General features: G+C 39.1%; 2 protein-coding genes across 2 annotated transcripts; one reads left to right on the forward strand and one right to left on the reverse strand.

Moving 5' to 3' along the window:
• The first annotated feature begins 9,828 nt into the window (after positions 1 to 9,828).
• Positions 9,829 to 13,391, forward strand: LOC143450094 (receptor-type tyrosine-protein phosphatase F-like). The gene is made up of 8 exons (XM_076950508.1): positions 9,829 to 10,080; positions 10,272 to 10,448; positions 10,633 to 10,762; positions 10,908 to 11,192; positions 11,872 to 12,147; positions 12,255 to 12,422; positions 12,586 to 12,700; positions 13,002 to 13,391. Exons 1-8 carry the CDS (start codon positions 10,033 to 10,035, stop codon positions 13,033 to 13,035), a joined length of 1,233 nt encoding a protein of 410 aa, XP_076806623.1. The 5' UTR covers positions 9,829 to 10,032; the 3' UTR covers positions 13,036 to 13,391.
• Positions 13,392 to 14,005: 614 nt separating this feature from the next.
• LOC143450134 (receptor-type tyrosine-protein phosphatase O-like) lies at positions 14,006 to 18,224 on the reverse strand. Its single transcript, XM_076950564.1, has 9 exons — positions 18,074 to 18,224; positions 17,913 to 18,006; positions 17,464 to 17,537; positions 17,215 to 17,344; positions 16,883 to 17,010; positions 16,427 to 16,584; positions 16,127 to 16,262; positions 15,759 to 15,919; positions 14,006 to 15,669 (listed from the first exon to the last, which is right to left on the reverse strand). Exons 1-8 carry the CDS (start codon positions 18,113 to 18,115, stop codon positions 15,761 to 15,763), a joined length of 921 nt encoding a protein of 306 aa, XP_076806679.1. The 5' UTR covers positions 18,116 to 18,224; the 3' UTR covers positions 14,006 to 15,669; positions 15,759 to 15,760.
• Between the last annotated feature and the right edge of the window lie 30 nt (positions 18,225 to 18,254).

Below are 18,254 nucleotides of genomic sequence, written 5' to 3' on the forward strand. Positions count from 1 at the left end.
ATAAACATTTTCCTCTCTGCACTTCATTTTGACATATTGATGGATATAGGCCTACCAGTTTTATTAACAATTCTTAAACTAGCATTTTCTACATTTTTTGTTGGGCAAAACACTTTGACCATCAAAGATCAAACATGGTTTTCACCTGAATGAGATACATGACTGGGTGCTACTGAGCTGAGAATTTTTGAGGTGTTGCGACGTAAAACAGCCAATTTACTATAGACCTACTTTCTAGTTTGTAAGTTTGCAAGTTATTTTTCTTATGGAACTTTATCACTGAGTCTAACTACAAAGTTGTTATTTGTTTAAAAATGTCCTATTATCAAAAATAAATTTTCACCATTACAAAAATCTATGGCCCTAATACACCGTGGCCGCAAAGGAAAATTCTCGCCACGGCAAACAACGCAACCAACTAGTCCTAGGCTAAGCTCTACTGAAGAATCTTTGGAAGACTTCGAATGTTTTATGTATCTCAAAGCTGGGAGATTCCCCAATACGTAAACAATAAAATATTTATTAGGTTTTAGTTAGGGTTGAAACTGGTTTAGTGTATCAAGGTGTTCCTACTTTCCATCAAAAACAGAAACATGAATAATCTTCTTATATTTAAAAAACAGACATATTTAAAACGCTGTTTTCAAACTTTGTAAGGTTTATTTCTATAGTAATAATATATAATAAAAACGTTTTCAGCACACGACAGAAAGTACGTTTAAGTAAAACAATTAAATTAAACAATTCCTTAAATCACTTCTGGTTAGATAAACATGATGATAGGTCTGGCCTGCAGATATGAATCTCGCTTCAAAAAATGATTCACTATTAATCATTAATCTTTATTCTAGCATTGAATATCCAAAATTTAAGCAAAGTCGGCCACATTCTGGATGTTGTTGGATGTGTGGCGATCGTGATAACACAGTATAACAAGTTCTATAAAATATTCAAATGTATTGTTCCTAGTAATTTTTATTCAATCGTAGTTCCAAATCGACATGTGACGTAGTTAAGTGTGTCAAGTGGTTTTCTGTACCCGATGTAAATCGATTTTAATTCTTTGTGATAAAAGCTTAGAATGTAACATGGACACATGTATACGTGTGATAGTAGAAACTAGCTTGGCATTCGCTCATTGGTCAATACGGCGAATATAAAAGCTAATGTTTCGTTTAAATCGCTCTCTTAGAAAACTCTTCTAAACTCTCGAATGTTGGCTATTTTCTGTTCTGTTGAATCGAAGTATTGCTGAATTATTCGGAATTGGAATTATTAATGAATTCGAGTTATAGCTTTGTTTAAATATGGAAACATGGTGTAAATGTTTCTAATTCGATACAACCTATTCGGACAATATAACAATTAGACTTTGTGAAGTTAGTGTTGATTTGAAGAAACATTATAGAGACAGTAAACAACGGAGTCAAAGACAATTATCTCGGAGTCAAACAGAAAGACTATTAGCCTTGGCTTAGACCAACCTAAAAGCAATCCATCCACCACAATTCCCCATAGATGAATGTCGTGTGAATTCCGAATTTTGCCTTCCCCCGGGCACTTTCTCCTCTTATAAATCAGTTGCATTCTTCGCTGTCTAGTCCACAAGGTCACCATGTTTATTTTTCAAAAAACGTTATCATTTTTTTATTTTTCACAGCTCGTAGGCCTATTTCGTAGTAACAGTTGTCTTTTTTAGAAGTCATACAAACGCCTCTTCTGCTTTGGAGCATAGCGTTGTCGGCCAATAACATACATTCAAGTTAGTCTCAGTTGTGGACCCGGTAGAGCCAGGGATGGAAAATCTCGAGTCAATAATTTCACTTGAGTCTGACTCAAATCGGGTTTTTGGAAACACTTGACTTGTGTTTCAGTGCTACAAAGACTCGACTTGACTCGACTTGACTCGACTTGACACGACTTGACTCGACTTGACTCGACTTGACTCGACTTGACTCGACTTGACTCGACTTGACTCGACTTGACTCGACTTGACTCGACTTGACTCGACTTGACTCGACTTGACTCGACTTGACTCGACTTGACTCGACTTGACTCGACTTGACTCGACTTGACTCGACTTGACTCGACTTGACTCGACTTGACTCGACTTGACTCGACTTGACTCGACTTGACTCGACTTGACTCGACTTGACTCGACTTGACTCGACTTGACTCGACTTGACTCGACTTGACTCGACTTGACTCGACTTGACTCGACTTGACTCGACTTGACTCGACTTGACTCGACTTGACTCGACTTGACTCGACTTGACTCGACTTGACTCGACTTGACTCGACTTGACTCGACTTGACTCGACTTGACTCGACTTGACTCGACTTGACTCGACTTGACTCGACTTGACTCGACTTGACTCGACTTGACTCGACTTGACTCGACTTGACTCGACTTGACTCGACTTGACTCGACTTGACTCGACTTGACTCGACTTGACTCGACTTGACTCGACTTGACTCGACTTGACTCGACTTGACTCGACTTGACTCGACTTGACTCGACTTGACTCGACTTGACTCGACTTGACTCGACTTGACTCGACTTGACTCGACTTGACTCGACTTGACTCGACTTGACTCGACTTGACTCGACTTGACTCGACTTGACTCGACTTGACTCGACTTGACTCGACTTGACTCGACTTGACTCGACTTGACTCGACTTGACTCGACTTGACTCGACTTGACTCGACTTGACTCGACTTGACTCGACTTGACTCGACTTGACTCGACTTGACTCGACTTGACTCGACTTGACTCGACTTGACTCGACTTGACTCGACTTGACTCGACGTCACTCGACGTCACTCGACGTCACTCGACGTCACTCGACGTCACTCGACGTGTCAACGTGGAAACTTCAGTTGACTTGACTCGAGTCACAAAACGAATTATTTCAAATCATAATGGATTCGGTTTTTATCTTGTGAAAGCTTTTACTCAACCATCACTACGCAATACTTTCTATTCAATATGCGAAAGCGTCGTAAATGGTTGAAGTCAGCTTTTATGCTAATACTTACGTTACGAGTGGCCAGAAAACCGTTTATGATCGACCTAAAACGAAAACTAAATCGTAAGTAGTGACTTGTTTGTAACTTGGCATGTGTCAAGACTTGGACTTGATAAAATTTATTGACTTGATTTGGGAATGTTAGTAAAATAACTCGACTTGACCTTTCCATGTTAATGACTTAACTTGTGTCACTAACATTAAGACTTGTTTCCATCACTGGGAATAGCACAACAGGATGCTGTATCTACATAACGTATCTTTTTTTATTATATTATGAAATATCATATAATAAGCTCGTACCCAATTGTAAGCCGTTGTACTGTAACGATTTTTTTTCTCGCTCAGTTAGCCAGGTTTTAATTTCACGCTTACGGTGAACCGCGACACCAATAACTGTGAGTCACTTTCCACTGTGAAACTGAGTAGCGTTATAACGCTAATAAACCAAACCGACGATCCTCGAAAAGCCACATTTTATTGGTCTCAGCCAGACGCCGACTCAGACTCACCTCTACTAAAATCGCACAATCTTTATATACAACCAAGGTGCCAAAACACGTGATTAAAATAGTTCAACAAACGCGTACACGGTGCTGATTGGTAAAAACGCTCGCTTCAAACGAAAATACGATGATAAGTAACAACATGTGGGAACAAAGTCCGTGACACACCCCCCATCCTACACTTGAGACCACCCGGGCGAAACTTTTCCCCTGTCCCAAGGTATGTGAATTAAATCACGGTGACTTGTGTATACGATGCAAGCTAAAAACATAAAAACGACAAAAAGTGCTCTATTACCTAAAAATCCGAGAACTCTAACACGTGTTCGTGCTCCCCAAAACACTAGTAAAGCGGAATATGTATGCGCTTCATCGGTAACAGGCGTCGGCATCGACTTTTTGAGGGCCCCTTCCGACAGGTCGGTCGCTTGATTGTTGAGAACTGAAGTAGGCAAGCTCTCATCGGCTTCATTCTGTCCATCATCGGAAACATCTGTGCGACTGCACTCTCCATCGGTACCGCTGTCATCTTCCTGGCCCACCCCCAGTGATAAAACTTCTTCAGCTTCTACAGCTTTCTGGGGGTTAGTGATGAAGCAATAAAGATAGTCAAAATGTTTCTCTTCGAAGACGGTTTCTGGAAGAGACGTGACCATTTGTGGATCCCTTAAGCCCTTCATCACACACAGAAACATTAAGTCCTTTCGAAGACGTTCGTCTGTTGGGTAGGCCCTTCTACCCAGAGTGTTTACTTTCTTTACATAGTCACATGCGGACTCGTCTCGTAGTTGTCGTCTGTTGAAAAACGATTTCCGCATTCTATACAGAGCTTCTGGATAGTCGACAATCAGCTCGAACTGATAAACAACGTCTTCTAAAGACATCTCAGCAACAGGTAAGTAGCTTAACCTTTGGAGAAACATTTCTTGAATCGAAGCCAAGAAGAACGGTTTCTTCGCTTCGTCGGAAAGCTTGGTTAGACGACAATAGGAGTGGAACAAATACAGAAATCGTCGTAAGTCGTCTCCCGCTTTATAGAACGGCCGTGGAAGGACGAAGATTGGATCCATAACATTCACACGACTGCTAACCCTTTTGGCGGTTGTGAAATCCTGGCGCGCTCGCCAATTGTAACGATTTTTTTTCTCGCTCAGTTAGCCAGGTTTTAATTTCACGCTTACGGTGAACCGCGACACCAATAACTGTGAGTCACTTTCCACTGTGAAACTGAGTAGCGTTATAACGCTAATAAACCAAACCGACGATCCTCGAAAAGCCACAATTTATTGGTCTCAGCCAGACGCCGACTCAGACTCACCTCTACTAAAATCGCACAATCTTTATATACAACCAAGGTGCCAAAACACGTGATTAAAATAGTTCAACAAACGCGTACACGGTGCTGATTGGTAAAAACGCTCGCTTCAAACGAAAATACGATGATAAGTAACAACATGTGGGAACAAAGTCCGTGACAGTACAACGTTGCTACATATTAAAGTAGAATTAATATTACTTAAATATAAGTAGCCTATGTTTGATGACTTTGAATAACCTCAACTACCGAATCACATGCAACGACCTGAACGACTGTTGCTGCGGAAAGCTTTGATATGGCGAAGTGTAGGTTTCTTGTGTATATGCATCTTACAAGGGTCACGAAAAAGTCAAAAATACCCGAACCCCGAGTGTATACGCTATTTAAAATTTCCAGCATTTGCTATTAGCCACAGAAATATTATAAAAAGCGCAAGGGTACCGGAGTAGCATTTCACAACTCAGTTGGAAGAATCACGCATAACTACTGCAAATGTGACTTTACTTTTACTGTATAAGGGATGCTCTGTTGTGTGGAAATACATATCATAAGACCCGCAATTAAATGATTCGAGCGAAAAGGAAAACCTTTGGTCAGCCGTGAGCGACCCTTGCTTCCGTTTACCAACTGATGATTGGTGAACTGTTCAAGAGTTGTTGCGATACCATTATCAGAAAATTTTGCATTACTTTCCAACGCCTTTAACATAATTTAAATATTGTCAACAAAAAAACACAATGACACGATAAATTCCATTTAAATTAAAAGAAATACAGCGAGTGATGATTAAAATTTAAACCAACTACCAATTACATAAAGCGAATAGAAAACTTGGCGAGTAGGAAACATCAGTATAAGATGTAAGTGCTTTATCATAATAACATGCGTCACAGTTTATGATTATCTAAAGTGCAATGATTACTTTTGATTTCTACGATACACAGCAGACTATAACATGATATGGAACACAATGGTAAGTGCCAATGAAAATAACGTTTATAAAAGCAAGCAGAAAAGAGAATGCTGATTGTGAAATGAACTTATAGTGATTTACAGTGTTTGCTTTTAAGGCGGTATTCAGCAATAAAGTTGTTTTTTCTCATTAAAAATCATCTCGTACGCTCACGGTGAATAATCGAAATGCAGTGATCAAACACACAGCAATGGGCTCAGCAAGTTCTATGTTGCGAAGTTAACTGCACCTAGATAGTCAAATGTTGGCAAAATTAACTGCAGATGCCAAACTAGTGTTGCCAACGAGTTAATTGGAACACGAAAACGCGAACACTTGTAGATCTGTTCAATCAGACTGAGCCTGGAGTTTAGGCTTTGCTTGAAAGTTGACTGCGGACACATTGCACTGATCACGCCCGCACCAATTATTCCCAGCTGGATTGTCGTTGTGAGCCGGTAACAATTCAACGCACAATTTCGCTTGGCTACAGAACATGTTAGGCGAAGCTTAAAACAAATCAGAAAACATTTCACAATAAACACTTACTATTTTGCCTATTTAGTTGCAAATGCATGTTGTAATCAGTAGGCTACGCACGCGATTAAAAACCCGTCTAAAACTGCTTTACGTAAATCACAATCAAGAAAATACTTAATTATATATATAATTATATAATTTAAGTGCAGCGCAAATGTAATTGCAGTGAAACAGTCATGTTGGCTTAGTTTGTCGGCAGCTGACTCAAAGCAAATATTTAATACACAAATTTAATTAACAATCAAATATCCAAGGGTTAATAATCCTTCAATTCCTTGCTTCATCATAGAGTGAGTTGTTATAATACTAATTAGTACTAATTTAATCACGTAGTTTAAAAGCATGTTTTGTGAATTTTAAATTAGGCTTGTAAAATAAATTATTAACGTAACATACGTAACGTAATTAACATAATTATACGTATCGTAATAAATCATAAGACTGCGCGTTTTGTGCTTTATTATCTCGCTTTATCTCAGCGAATGTAGTAAATAATCGCAGCCTTAAAAATAAGTTTTACCTGGCATTAAGAATGAGCATAGATAAGTTATTACTTGTGATCTACTTACTATTGCAACTGAAAGGACTTTTATTTTAATTTTTGAAGATATTTAGCGTAGTCGTTAATTTACAGTAAATACAAAACTAAAAGTTTTACCCACAATTACTCATGAAAACAAATTATACAATTGAGTCGTCCAAGCAATAAATAAAAAATAAACATTCATTTGTGCAAGTGTAACCAAACTTTTTCTCAGCCAGGAACTTCCCGCTTTACAGCTAGTCAATTAGCTCTGTTTTCTTTATTAACATTTAATGGCGTATCTCTTAGGTAAAAACATCCATCTTACCGCTATAAAACCCAAACGTAACTGACCCAACTATTGGTCACCAAACTATCGTATCATTCACCATCATCAATCAACGAGGAAAAAGGATTTGCGGGTAGCGTGACATGCTTCGGGGAAGAGTTGTAGGGAACAAAGAAAAACGTGCACGTGTATATAGAACTACAATTTCCTAAAAACGATAACGGTCACAAGTGCCACAACGGTAAAATATTACTACACAACAACAAACTACAACCCAAACTAGTGTCTTAACAATGGGATTATATAACATTAAAATGCAGTGTTTCTTAAAACAAGTGCGTAAGGATATTCTCGTGACATCTCCCCCATCGCGCATTCTTTCCGTCCCGGAAAGTTAGACGGTAAATGACCATCGTTCGTAAGCTGTTTGTCAATCGTCTGGCGCTCCGTTGTTGATGAGCACAATATAACCAAAATCGATTGTCTTGCTTGGTGAATATTTCTTCCTTGGTGTCGCTGATGATTTCACTGCACCTAAATCACTTGAAAGGTTTCCTTCGTGATTGTACCAGGACAAAATTACACCCCAAAGGAGCTGCTTGCTGGCTGGAGAAATGCCATTTGTCACTCTGTTTTGATTGAACTGAGGGCCCTTCATCGTTTCATTCATTAATGGCTCTGACATCACAGTATTTAAACTTGTGACCAATCGTACCAGATCTCTCCTGCTAGACAAGTTATCGGTGCGGCAAACAGACGCCTTTTCTTTGGCGACCACCAATCCATCTTTGCCGGCATCAGCATTCCTCTTACCGACCGCAACGGGAACATCACAAATCGGTACCGGCACCACTTGATCAGCTGCTGTCTCATCAGTGCGCGACTTGCAGTCATCTTGACCATAAATGCGGTTGGTCAAAAATTCTCCCGTAGTTTCTTCATGTTGCAAATCGCATGCTAACACACAACACCGGGCCTCTCTCGCTGTTTCTCTCAGACTTTCAGCTTCTTTCGCACAACAACGCTTTTGTACAGCGGAAGCAAACGAAGGTTTTGCTGTTTCGGCCGAGAATTGAGTCCCATTCGATACTCGATAATCGCCATTTTCAGTAGAACAAATGGGTTGCCTCGCTTTTGTACCTCTTCTCACCAATTCATCGTACTCTAAGTCGAAAAGCGACAAGTCCCTGCCTCGTACGTCCCAGATTAAATCTTCATCGAAGCTGTTAATCAGAAGATGTTTCTTTAAAGCAGGATTCGCTTCAATAGTCGTACAATAAACGTCGAAGCGTTTGAAAAAGCTTCGGAAATCTTCGTTGGGCTCATATTTTGGTGGAGGAATAGCGAAATAGATGCTGGACATCGCGAAACTTCCACAAGTTTAGTCGATTATTTTCATTGACTGCGGGATCCTGGCGCGCTCGCCAATTGTAACCAAACTTTTTCTCTACCAGGAACCTTCCCGCTCGACAGCTAGTCAATTAGCTCTGTTTGCTTTAATAACTTTTAATAGCATTTTCTTAGGTAAAAAACAATCATCTTCTTGCTATAAAACCCAAACGTAACTAACCACCACTCTCCACCCGAGCGCAACACCACACCAAAACAAATTCCACGCAATCAGAGAATCAACGTGGGACGCTAAACACCAATTAGGCCCTAGGGGTCGCGATGTGAGACGTCACAAAAGATCGACTAAAAACACGTGTACAAATAAATAAGTAAAACACAGCATCACGTGAGCAAACCTAAAACCGGACAAGCATGCATACAAAAGACACAACGCGAATAAAAATAAGAGCTGACCCACACATTTAACTAGATTAAAATATAGGAGTGGTGCGAACAAACGATATGGTGGCTATAAAACGAGTGCATAAAATAATCCCGTGACACAAGTGCTTGTTAAGAAAGAGTAAGAAATTATAAATATTGAGAACATATCAAATATAAAAATATCCCAAGCGAACACATTCGATCATCCATCGCTTCCATTCTGCACAAAAAAAATTATTACGTAAATCAAGTATCACCTGAATTAGTTGACTATTAACACAATTATTAGGCTTGTAACACCTATACCAGTTTAACGCTTCTTCAAACTTTGAATTCTACAAGAAGGAGTTAACAAAAAGCTGGTGAAAGTAAGTACCGGTAAAAGTCATCACAATCATTAAATAGATTAAGACTTCAATCACTACAAACCTGTTCAAAAACGGATCTGTTGCTTGAACAATCAGTTTGAAAAAGCAGCTTTTTGTTCGTCCGTTCACTCACTTCACAGCTGAATACAATAGATCGTGAAACATCATCAATTTGGAAATGCATCAATTTTACATTAACTCGTATTTGAGTTCTGTATCAAACAGCATTAAACTTTTCATAATTTGCAATTAATGCCATCGTATTGTGCGATATAAGATGTCCTAGAAAATGTCATATCGATGTAAATGCTTTTTATGTAATTTGAGGGCGGTCACAAAAAATTATATAACTACATGAAAATCGGTTGTTTCATAATGATGATTATACGTTGGTTGCAGTGATCATAGGTTACTCGAAACCTTCTTTGAATCGCAATTACAACTTTCCTGTGGACCACTACAATCACGTGATGACGTGACAGGTTTTGTTTTGAACATACGTCACTGGGTGAGAGTGTTTGAGCAAAAAGTCAATCAATCAGGAGAGACAAGAAAAGCGTTAAACGTGTCGAGCTCTTTGAAGTCATTTGGTTGTAAGTGAGTTAAGTTATCGCTGTTTCGAAAAAACATCTTAATATTAAAGTTGAAGAAGACAAATGTGAGGAGAAAGCGGAGATCAGAGTTGTCTCAACCTGAACTTTATTTTGTCGGATTAAATCACAGGAGATTATGACGCAACAAGCTGTTCTTTACTTCCTACTTTATACAAATTTTGCTGTAAGCGAAATATTTAACAGAAACAAAATTTTATAGTAGACTACAACATGGTGGCTGGACTATAATAAAATAATTGTTTTATACTAAGAGAATTCAATGGGCTGAATAGCTTAGGCAACAATTCCATGACTAATTTGACACAAAGTTATCACCAACTAAGTTCAAATTAAACTCGTTCAAATCTTTCACAGGTGGCAATAGTGCGACCACCCACCGGGTTAACAAGGTCCGGGATTCTTTCCACAGAATTCACGATGGTTTGGGACGTAGTTGATGACGTCAACTACAAAATAGCCGTCGTTGAATACCTGTCGACAACAAGCAGAAACATCAACAGGCCTCCGAACACAACTGATGTGCTGCCACCGGTGAGTGCTGCATCTTATCTGTGATAATAATTTAACTTTTAACTATTAGCTAATTCCTGTGAATCGATTTCTAGTTAATTACGACTTTATATGTTAGTAAACACACATTTGGTAATATAATACAGCATGTAATAAAAAATAGTAAACAAACTTATGACATCATAATAAACCCGCTTCCGTGCAGTTCCGGGTTAATCAAACAACGGTTGGAGGCGCGATCAGACCAAACACAAATCACAACATTTTCCTTTTTGCGATCAATCCAACCAACTCTAGTGACTTCAACAGAACCGTCTTCAACAGACTCACAACAGGTGATATTGCTTTGTTTAAACGCGTGTTCATAAAGTTTTTTGCTCATAAATTACTCTCACGATGGTAATCATGTGCGTCATATGGCCAACTGGGTGTACAAAGTTCTTGCAACTTTACAAATTTGATGAGAAGTTTTATTTTCAGCTCCATCAGCACCAGTTGATGTTCGAGTAACAAGGACGAAGTCAACGCAGTTCAGGGTCTCCTGGCGCCATCGAAACCTGGGGCCTGGGTATCATAACGTCAGAAGATATTCTGTCATCTACGGCGCAAGTGACGGCCAAACCCGGCGCAAATCAACCGCAAATCGCGTTAGTTACCTTGACGTGAGGAATGTGACGGCGAATACAAACTACAGCGTCAAAGTGTACGGTCAGATAAGACGTGGAGTTCGCACAGACGACAGTTCCTCGATCACAGTCACAACAGGTAATGACGTAAAATCAATCATCAATCAATCACGCGGTTTTCTTAATCGAATTTGGACCGCTTGTTTCCCCTGTATTCATGAATGCTCATTTAAGTTTCATGTCTGTGGATAGCAATGGAGTAAAAAGTTGAAAACGATTTCTCTTAGGTAAGGTTGAATATTTTGCGCATAAATGTTAAAAACGTGACAAACAGAAAACGCGACTGCAACCAACCGAGCAGTTTCCGCAAAACAACCCACAGCGAGTTGACGAATCGTCAACATTTATAGAAACGAATTTCAAAGGAACTTTCACTCAGCGGAAATAATTGAAACCCAACAAGGTTTTCGTGCAAACCTTTTCACAGGATTATGGTCGCTCTTCAACCAATTACTTTCAACTTTTCTTCACGTTGCTTTTGAGCCAGGAGATTTTTCGATTTTATAACGAACATTCAGCACAAATAACTTGGGCGACCTTTCGAATTAAACATTGAATTGACAAAATCAAGCTCTGTTTAACTTTTCTACGGTAATGTCGTTATAAGACAAATTTTGACGCAAAACAATAACAAACTTTGGCAAAATTTAAATGTCAATTGTCCAGTTTGATGCAGGCAGTGAAGTGAATGGAAACCCATACAAATTCGCAGCAGAAAGAAAACTATTGAGAATTTACGACGTTGATTTGCTTTTCAGTCTTTGGCAAGCCACCAAGCCCCATTTTAACCAGCGTTACGTCTTCAAATATTGCTGTCAGATGGTCGGCACCAGACGCAGGTGGCGGCGCCACAAACATAATCGCATACGTCATATCCTGGGACCATGAACATCACAAAGGCTTAAAAGTGATATTCGACGCCAACGCTGCAACGATTGGCGGTTTGTCGCCAAACACGTCATATTCCGTAACTCTGGCCGCACGGAGCTCAGCCGGTGACGGAGATTCGTCGGACCCGATAGTGGTCACTACAAGTAGGTACCAGATAAACAATTTTGAAAAACTATAGGATTAAAAAGTGGACATAACGCAAAATAGGACTTTTTGTTTTAGGTAAAAATCATTACATTCTCATTTCTAGAGTCAATCGACGAAATCATGGAAACGAGTATCCCAGCCATCCAGTGTCGAACAGAGGCTTCAACTTCATCGATCAAACAGACAAATCCTCCTCAGAACACTTTAAGCAATTCTCTGAAATCAACTCCATCGCCTAATGGAGCGAGAGAAAGAATATTAGCAAAACCAAGTCAGAAAAAAAACAAAACATGGGCTGTAGTTAATATTGACTCCAATAACGCCAAATGAAGGATACGCTTGTTAATTTAATTTCCAAAATAGGAGAAAAATGCCTTAGTCATATTAATGCAATGCAATTTACTTCTTGTGACGTCACGTTCGTTCTATTTCAGGCAGCAATCCAGTTGTGCCAATAACCGTCGTGTTAGTTTGCTGCGTTCTGATTGGCTTGCTTGCAGGGGTGGTATATCTTTACAGAAGAAAGAAAAAGATGCAAAACGACCACTTGTAAGTCCCGGTTGTCAGCTTAAACCACAGTTGCTTTAAACAAAGGGATCACTCATAGATAGATATCTTATAACCGCATGTGACGAAGCAAGCTCAAACTTGCGAAAACTCGTGTTAATAATTTGAAGTTAACCCTTGAAGTACTTAGCCTATTCTGCCACCCTTCTTTATACTATTGAAGCTAGTTTGGTTCCAACACAACAACGTTGCTAAATACAATGGCAGCAATAGGGAAAATTAATACCGGTAAAAAACTATGGACGCCACATTCATAACTAGAAGGATATTTTTCTTGTTTCAGCCAAATTATTTTGTCAAACATGGAAGATGAATAATAAAACAACACAAGATGTGACTGATAAGACGGAAACAACAAGACATGAACAAACCAATCTGAAGTGAAGATCTTACTTTGGAGGAGTCAGGGTTTGGAAGTCCGCCGCCCTGTAAAGGGATCGTTTCAAATCATGAACTTGAGCTGGGCCACGTGTCAAGAATCGGAGCACAAACAGTGATAAAAATAATCGGTAGTTAAATTGTAAAAAGCTATGACGTGAACATTTAAACGCGCTTCACCAAAACATTTTGCAGCTCATTTTTCCGTGGTATGGCAAAGTCGATAAAAAACTTTTATCAATGGATGTTTTCCCCAGTTTGTAAAATATTTTAAACCATATTTTGGTTAAAGACATTTTCTTGCAAATGTTGCCAGTTTTAGTTCCATATTTAGGAAATAAGTCACGAGAGAGACAAAAGAGTTGCTACGTGATTTGTCTTAGTCATTTTCCGTGACCTATCAAGAAAACTACTCCTACTGCGTTGACGATATATCGACATTTCAATGCTTTTAAGTTGTGTCCTTTGCACGAAATTCTTTCCATTAGTCAAAAACGTTGTAAAGCGGAAATAGTAGATTATTTTTAGTCGTAGTGACAAAGCTGATTATACAACGGCCAATTCACGAACAAAAAGTTGCAATGCTGGAAGTAAGATAGCGCCCTGGTATTACGTTATATTTTATGACAACATTACAAGACATCGTGATTATTGGTATGGCGAGGAAAATGATGAGATTCGCGAAGCATGTTCACTTCTTCGAAGTCAATTATTTTTGACAAGTGCTTTCGTGCAAATAATTTAATTATTTGTAGGTTTTCGCTATGATGGAAGCGTTAGTTTGAACTCAGATGTTGTGTTGGCACTAAAGAACAAAATGATTCGACCGCTTTCGTTAAATCACCAATGTTTCCGGCATTATCTCCTTTAGCGTCACGAAGCGATTGCTTCATAAATCACACATAGTCGTTAGGTAGCACTAAAGAGCTTTTGCAGTTTATATGAGTGACCACATTAATGTATCAAAGAAATAAACGCGAACAAATAAGACGATCCCACAATTGAATAAAACCACAGGTAGATTTAGTTGAATATAGAAGCCGTTATGATAACTAACTAATTGTTAAAACGATACGTTAATTAAAGCCGTAAATGACACCTGACAATTAATCATAACGATTACAAAATTTGAGGATAAATAGATAAACTCTCCCCACTTATAGTCACGTAACCAATCTCTGCTCTTCTAAATTTTAAAAACATTCACTCGAGCACGGGTAGAATAAAAACAACGCTCTTCGTTATCTGTCCATAAAAGCACCTTCCGACACAAATCTTTTGCATTAATTGAGAACTTTACAATCAGAAAGTGAAGTATTGAATTGTTTGTCAAACAATTGTCGAATCTTCTGCGCGACACCAATTCATGAGATGAATGCAATCACTCCGGATGCGGAACCACGTCGTCATGTGACGAAGTGTTTTACGTCACAATCCACCGTGATGATGGAATAAAGGAGACTGATGGTGAGATATACAGCTCTCAGGGAAGCATCGTTGCTTATGTGCTCAATGACATTTGACCAACAACCTTGTAAAAACGTGGCGGAAGTAAAACGATAACTTCTCAAATGTACACAATTCTATCAGAATCAAAGAGAACGTATGCAAACACGTGTGTTTTCGGTATTTATCCTATCAGCGCCTACAAGCGATAGTCGCACGATACGATCATAAATGTCAGGTGGCGCTATTAAGTTTGATCAGTGAAGATACCCAAAAACAGTAATTTGATTTCAACAAATCAAATCAAAGCAGCAACTACACTGTGATATTTTTTTCTTTACATTCTCCATTATTCAGAGCATTTACAAACGTTGGCTCAGTTGAAATAAGAAATCCATTTTTTAACAAATAAAATGCTTGAAATTTTGATAAAAAAAATTACATAATCCACTTGCAGACTCGTTACAATTAAAGCTGAAAGTAACAAATGATAAATGCAATACAAGGAAAATGCACGAAAAACAGCTCAAACTTGTACTGCTGACGACACGATGGGCAAACACTGCGGTATGTCCAAAATGAAAGTAGTGAACGATCAAATTACTTACTGTTTGCCAAAGGGGCTTGTGATGTCAGTTATTCCCGGTAATGTGATAATTTTTAACGACGTATGTCAACACATCTGGCTCCAAGCAACTATGTCACAAGAATAAAGCATTCCGGAATGTTTATGATACCACGTACAAGCGATGACGACCAATAAAGCACATCAAAAACTTGCCATGGCGATGTCGGATAAAAAAATTAACGGCCAAGCTACGATCATTGATTGATTCAAGAACAAACAATGTTTGAAGTTGATAAATTTTCATGATAATTTAAAGGGCAGTAGATAAAGACATTCTGAAAATTACTGTGGGTGCAATGACGACATTTTATATTGACGATCTACGTTTGCAGGAGACAAAAAGAAACAGAATTCCAGCAAAAATGAAAAAGAATTCAAAATGAACACCCACAAGCGATAAAACCCGAACTCAGATGTTTGCATAATCTACACTAAACCTTATTCATCCGTGTTACTGGGTGTGAAGAAAATAGCCTTCGAGTCTGGCAAACTTTCATGTCTAAAACAAGTTTCACAAAATCAGTTTTCGACCCAACACCAGGCTAAAGTAAGATGTTAAAGATTAGCTGAAGCTCGTAACTACCTCACCTCTATAACCTGAATGATGAGTTGTTTGCTCCATGGAGCGTCATGTTTTGAGAAACCGATTCCGACGTTGCTGCCCTGGTATTCTCGTAGACATGTTCATTGTCGTTGCTTGCTCGCTTGATCAGGTTCCTCACCATTTGGTGGATTAGAATGTACTGACCCTGTTTGACAAGAGCCGAGATGTGATAAGTGGAAACTCTTTTAATCAAATTCTTGGGAGTGCGTCCCAGATCGCCGTGAAATCGAAAACTTTTGCCAAATAATTTTATGTATCTGCTTAGAGGCATAAATCAAGATCCAGAATAAAACGACATCCGAGAGATGAAGGCAACCAAGTCAATGACGTCAAAATATACAGGAAGCCCCACCTCTGTTTGTACCATGTACATTCTGCTTTCCCGCATCTCACGAACTATTGAGAATATATCGACATAGTCGTGATCTTTCATGTGTTGAAGCAAACGATCCAGTGCTATGAAGGTTCCTGTACGTCCCACACCAGCACTGGAAAAATTTGAATCAACTTAAATCGTCAACAATTATGAAACATGGCGGTCATTTAATTTGTTTCGTTTCAACTTCGGGATAAAGTTTGCCAGTTTCATAGTTTTCAAAATTTTGTTATTTTCCGAGCAAAATTGGGCCTCAATATATAAATCCGAGCCCACCTGCAGTGTACGGTGGTCGGTCCAAATTTGTCGTCTTCCTTGTCGATCGCTTCCCGGACTTTACGAACGAAATTAACAAGATTTTCCGCTGTGTCGGGCACACCGTGGTCGGGCCAGGCTGTATATTGGTAGTGAGTTATATCTCGCGTCTCTTTACGCTGCGTTGTTAGACAATAAATATTGACACGATTGTTTAAATAACGTTCGAATTCGAACTCCGCTGTCAGGACTCAAGTACTGATACAAAATACGAGCTGTACAGCATTGTGTGTATCGAACAGAACCCAGTGCACGTGTGAAACTGTGTTACAAGACAATATTAACGTGAGGTCATTGTCGAATTTCGATGCAAATATTTCGTGTGAGCAACAGCATCTCGGTTATTAAATTAAATGGTTCATTAAATGGTTCAGCTTTTAAACGATGTCATCATGACATCATTCATCGGTTACTGACCACGCTAAGTTGAAAGTCCCTGATTGTCCAGTCAGCCAACTCAAACTCAGATTTCATCTGGACCGTCACAAGTCCCGCCTTCATGGGTTGGTTGTCAAATGGCCAGTATGGATGGCACTTAACTTTGCCTACGTCATCCATAAACACATTCGTAATAAAGTCGGGTTAAAGCAAACACAAGAAAATGCAAATAATAAATCGCAAATAATGATGTCATAATATCGTAATCAAATTGCAAAAATGATAAAATAATGACCACAGAGGAGAATTAAATAACCGATAGAGACAAACACAGGCTGCGCTTCATGTTGACATTTTACGCCGAATCTCACCTCCCTCTGTAGTCTGCGTGATCATGACGATTATCCGGGAATTTTGTTCCCAAATCATTCTCCAGAAGTCATTCGCTGTATTTGGTAGGGGTCCTTGGGTTGCTATGAATTCTTTCTTGCCTCTGTACCCCTGGAAATGACAGAGGAGATGGAAGGTTAAGTACGACGTGCAATGTCCTATCGACATCTCTAACATACATTCAATATAAGAAAGTTTAGACATGTATGTCACTTTAGCTTTGCACCAACCGGCATGTAGTTTGCGTTGATGTAATCACTGTTTGGAAGGTTGCTGCCAGAAAGCTTCACAATGGTGTTGTCATCTGCAAACAAAATTTACACTGTGCAAAGGACGACAGCACGTTATACAGTGAAATATTAATCATACAATAATATTCATAACACTTATGCTATAATGTAACGCAAACAACAGCGAAGGCAAAGACGTGTTTACTTTCTTTAGAAGTTTAGCGCATGCATGAGAAGTATTGTCAAATTCGTCAACCACACACAAACGAGAAACAACGTTTTAAAATTTTTAAACGTGATCGCAATGTCTAGCGTCTAGCGTCTAGCGTCAATGTCTGCCTAAAAAACTGAGAATGACTGTCCGAAGTCCGAACGTGCGTTCAGACACCACCAGTTATAGCCATGACTTCAAGTTCTGGTTAAATAACAGTTTCAAAATACTTGCTTACATGGCAGAATATTCTTGTAGCGATTCTTCGGCTTATTATCGCCCAAACTTGCCGCTTCAGTTCGTTGCTCGCGTCCGACGTCGACCAAATCATCCTGAATAATAACAGTCGTTTATTTAAGGAGTTACCAGAGTTAAAAGTACGAACGATGACTTCTGTACCTGATACTGCGCCCGCAGTTTGGAGTTGGGGTTGTTGTCCATGAATTCGACAAAATCTTTACACTTGATGCTACTGCAAGTGTCAGTGACATCGATAACATCAGATGCGTCAAAACATAAACATTCTCAAGCCGGGTTTACTTACGTCTTGATTGTCCTAACAAAAGAAACAAAGATTTAG

This window comes from Clavelina lepadiformis, chromosome 1 (genome assembly GCF_947623445.1).
Source record: "Clavelina lepadiformis chromosome 1, kaClaLepa1.1, whole genome shotgun sequence".
In the NCBI taxonomy this organism is placed as follows: domain Eukaryota; kingdom Metazoa; phylum Chordata; class Ascidiacea; order Aplousobranchia; family Clavelinidae; genus Clavelina; species Clavelina lepadiformis.

Bases quoted from the DNA above. Each gene is read 5' to 3' on its own strand.
- LOC143450134 (XM_076950564.1), bottom strand. From the start codon at position 18,115: ATGGACAACAACCCCAACTCCAAACTGCGGGCGCAGTATCAG. The intron at 16,585-16,882 runs GTCAGTAACCGA...CTAACAACGCAG, and splicing joins GGGACTTTCAACTTAGCGTG to CGTAAAGAGACGCGAGATAT. The intron at 15,920-16,126 runs GTGGGGCTTCCT...CTTGTCAAACAG, and splicing joins TGTACATGGTACAAACAGAG to GGTCAGTACATTCTAATCCA.
- LOC143450094 (XM_076950508.1), top strand. From the start codon at position 10,033: ATGACGCAACAAGCTGTTCTTTACTTCCTACTTTATACAAATTTTGCT. The intron at 10,763-10,907 runs GTGATATTGCTT...TTTTATTTTCAG, and splicing joins CTTCAACAGACTCACAACAG to CTCCATCAGCACCAGTTGAT. The intron at 12,701-13,001 runs GTAAGTCCCGGT...TTCTTGTTTCAG, and splicing joins AAGATGCAAAACGACCACTT to CCAAATTATTTTGTCAAACA.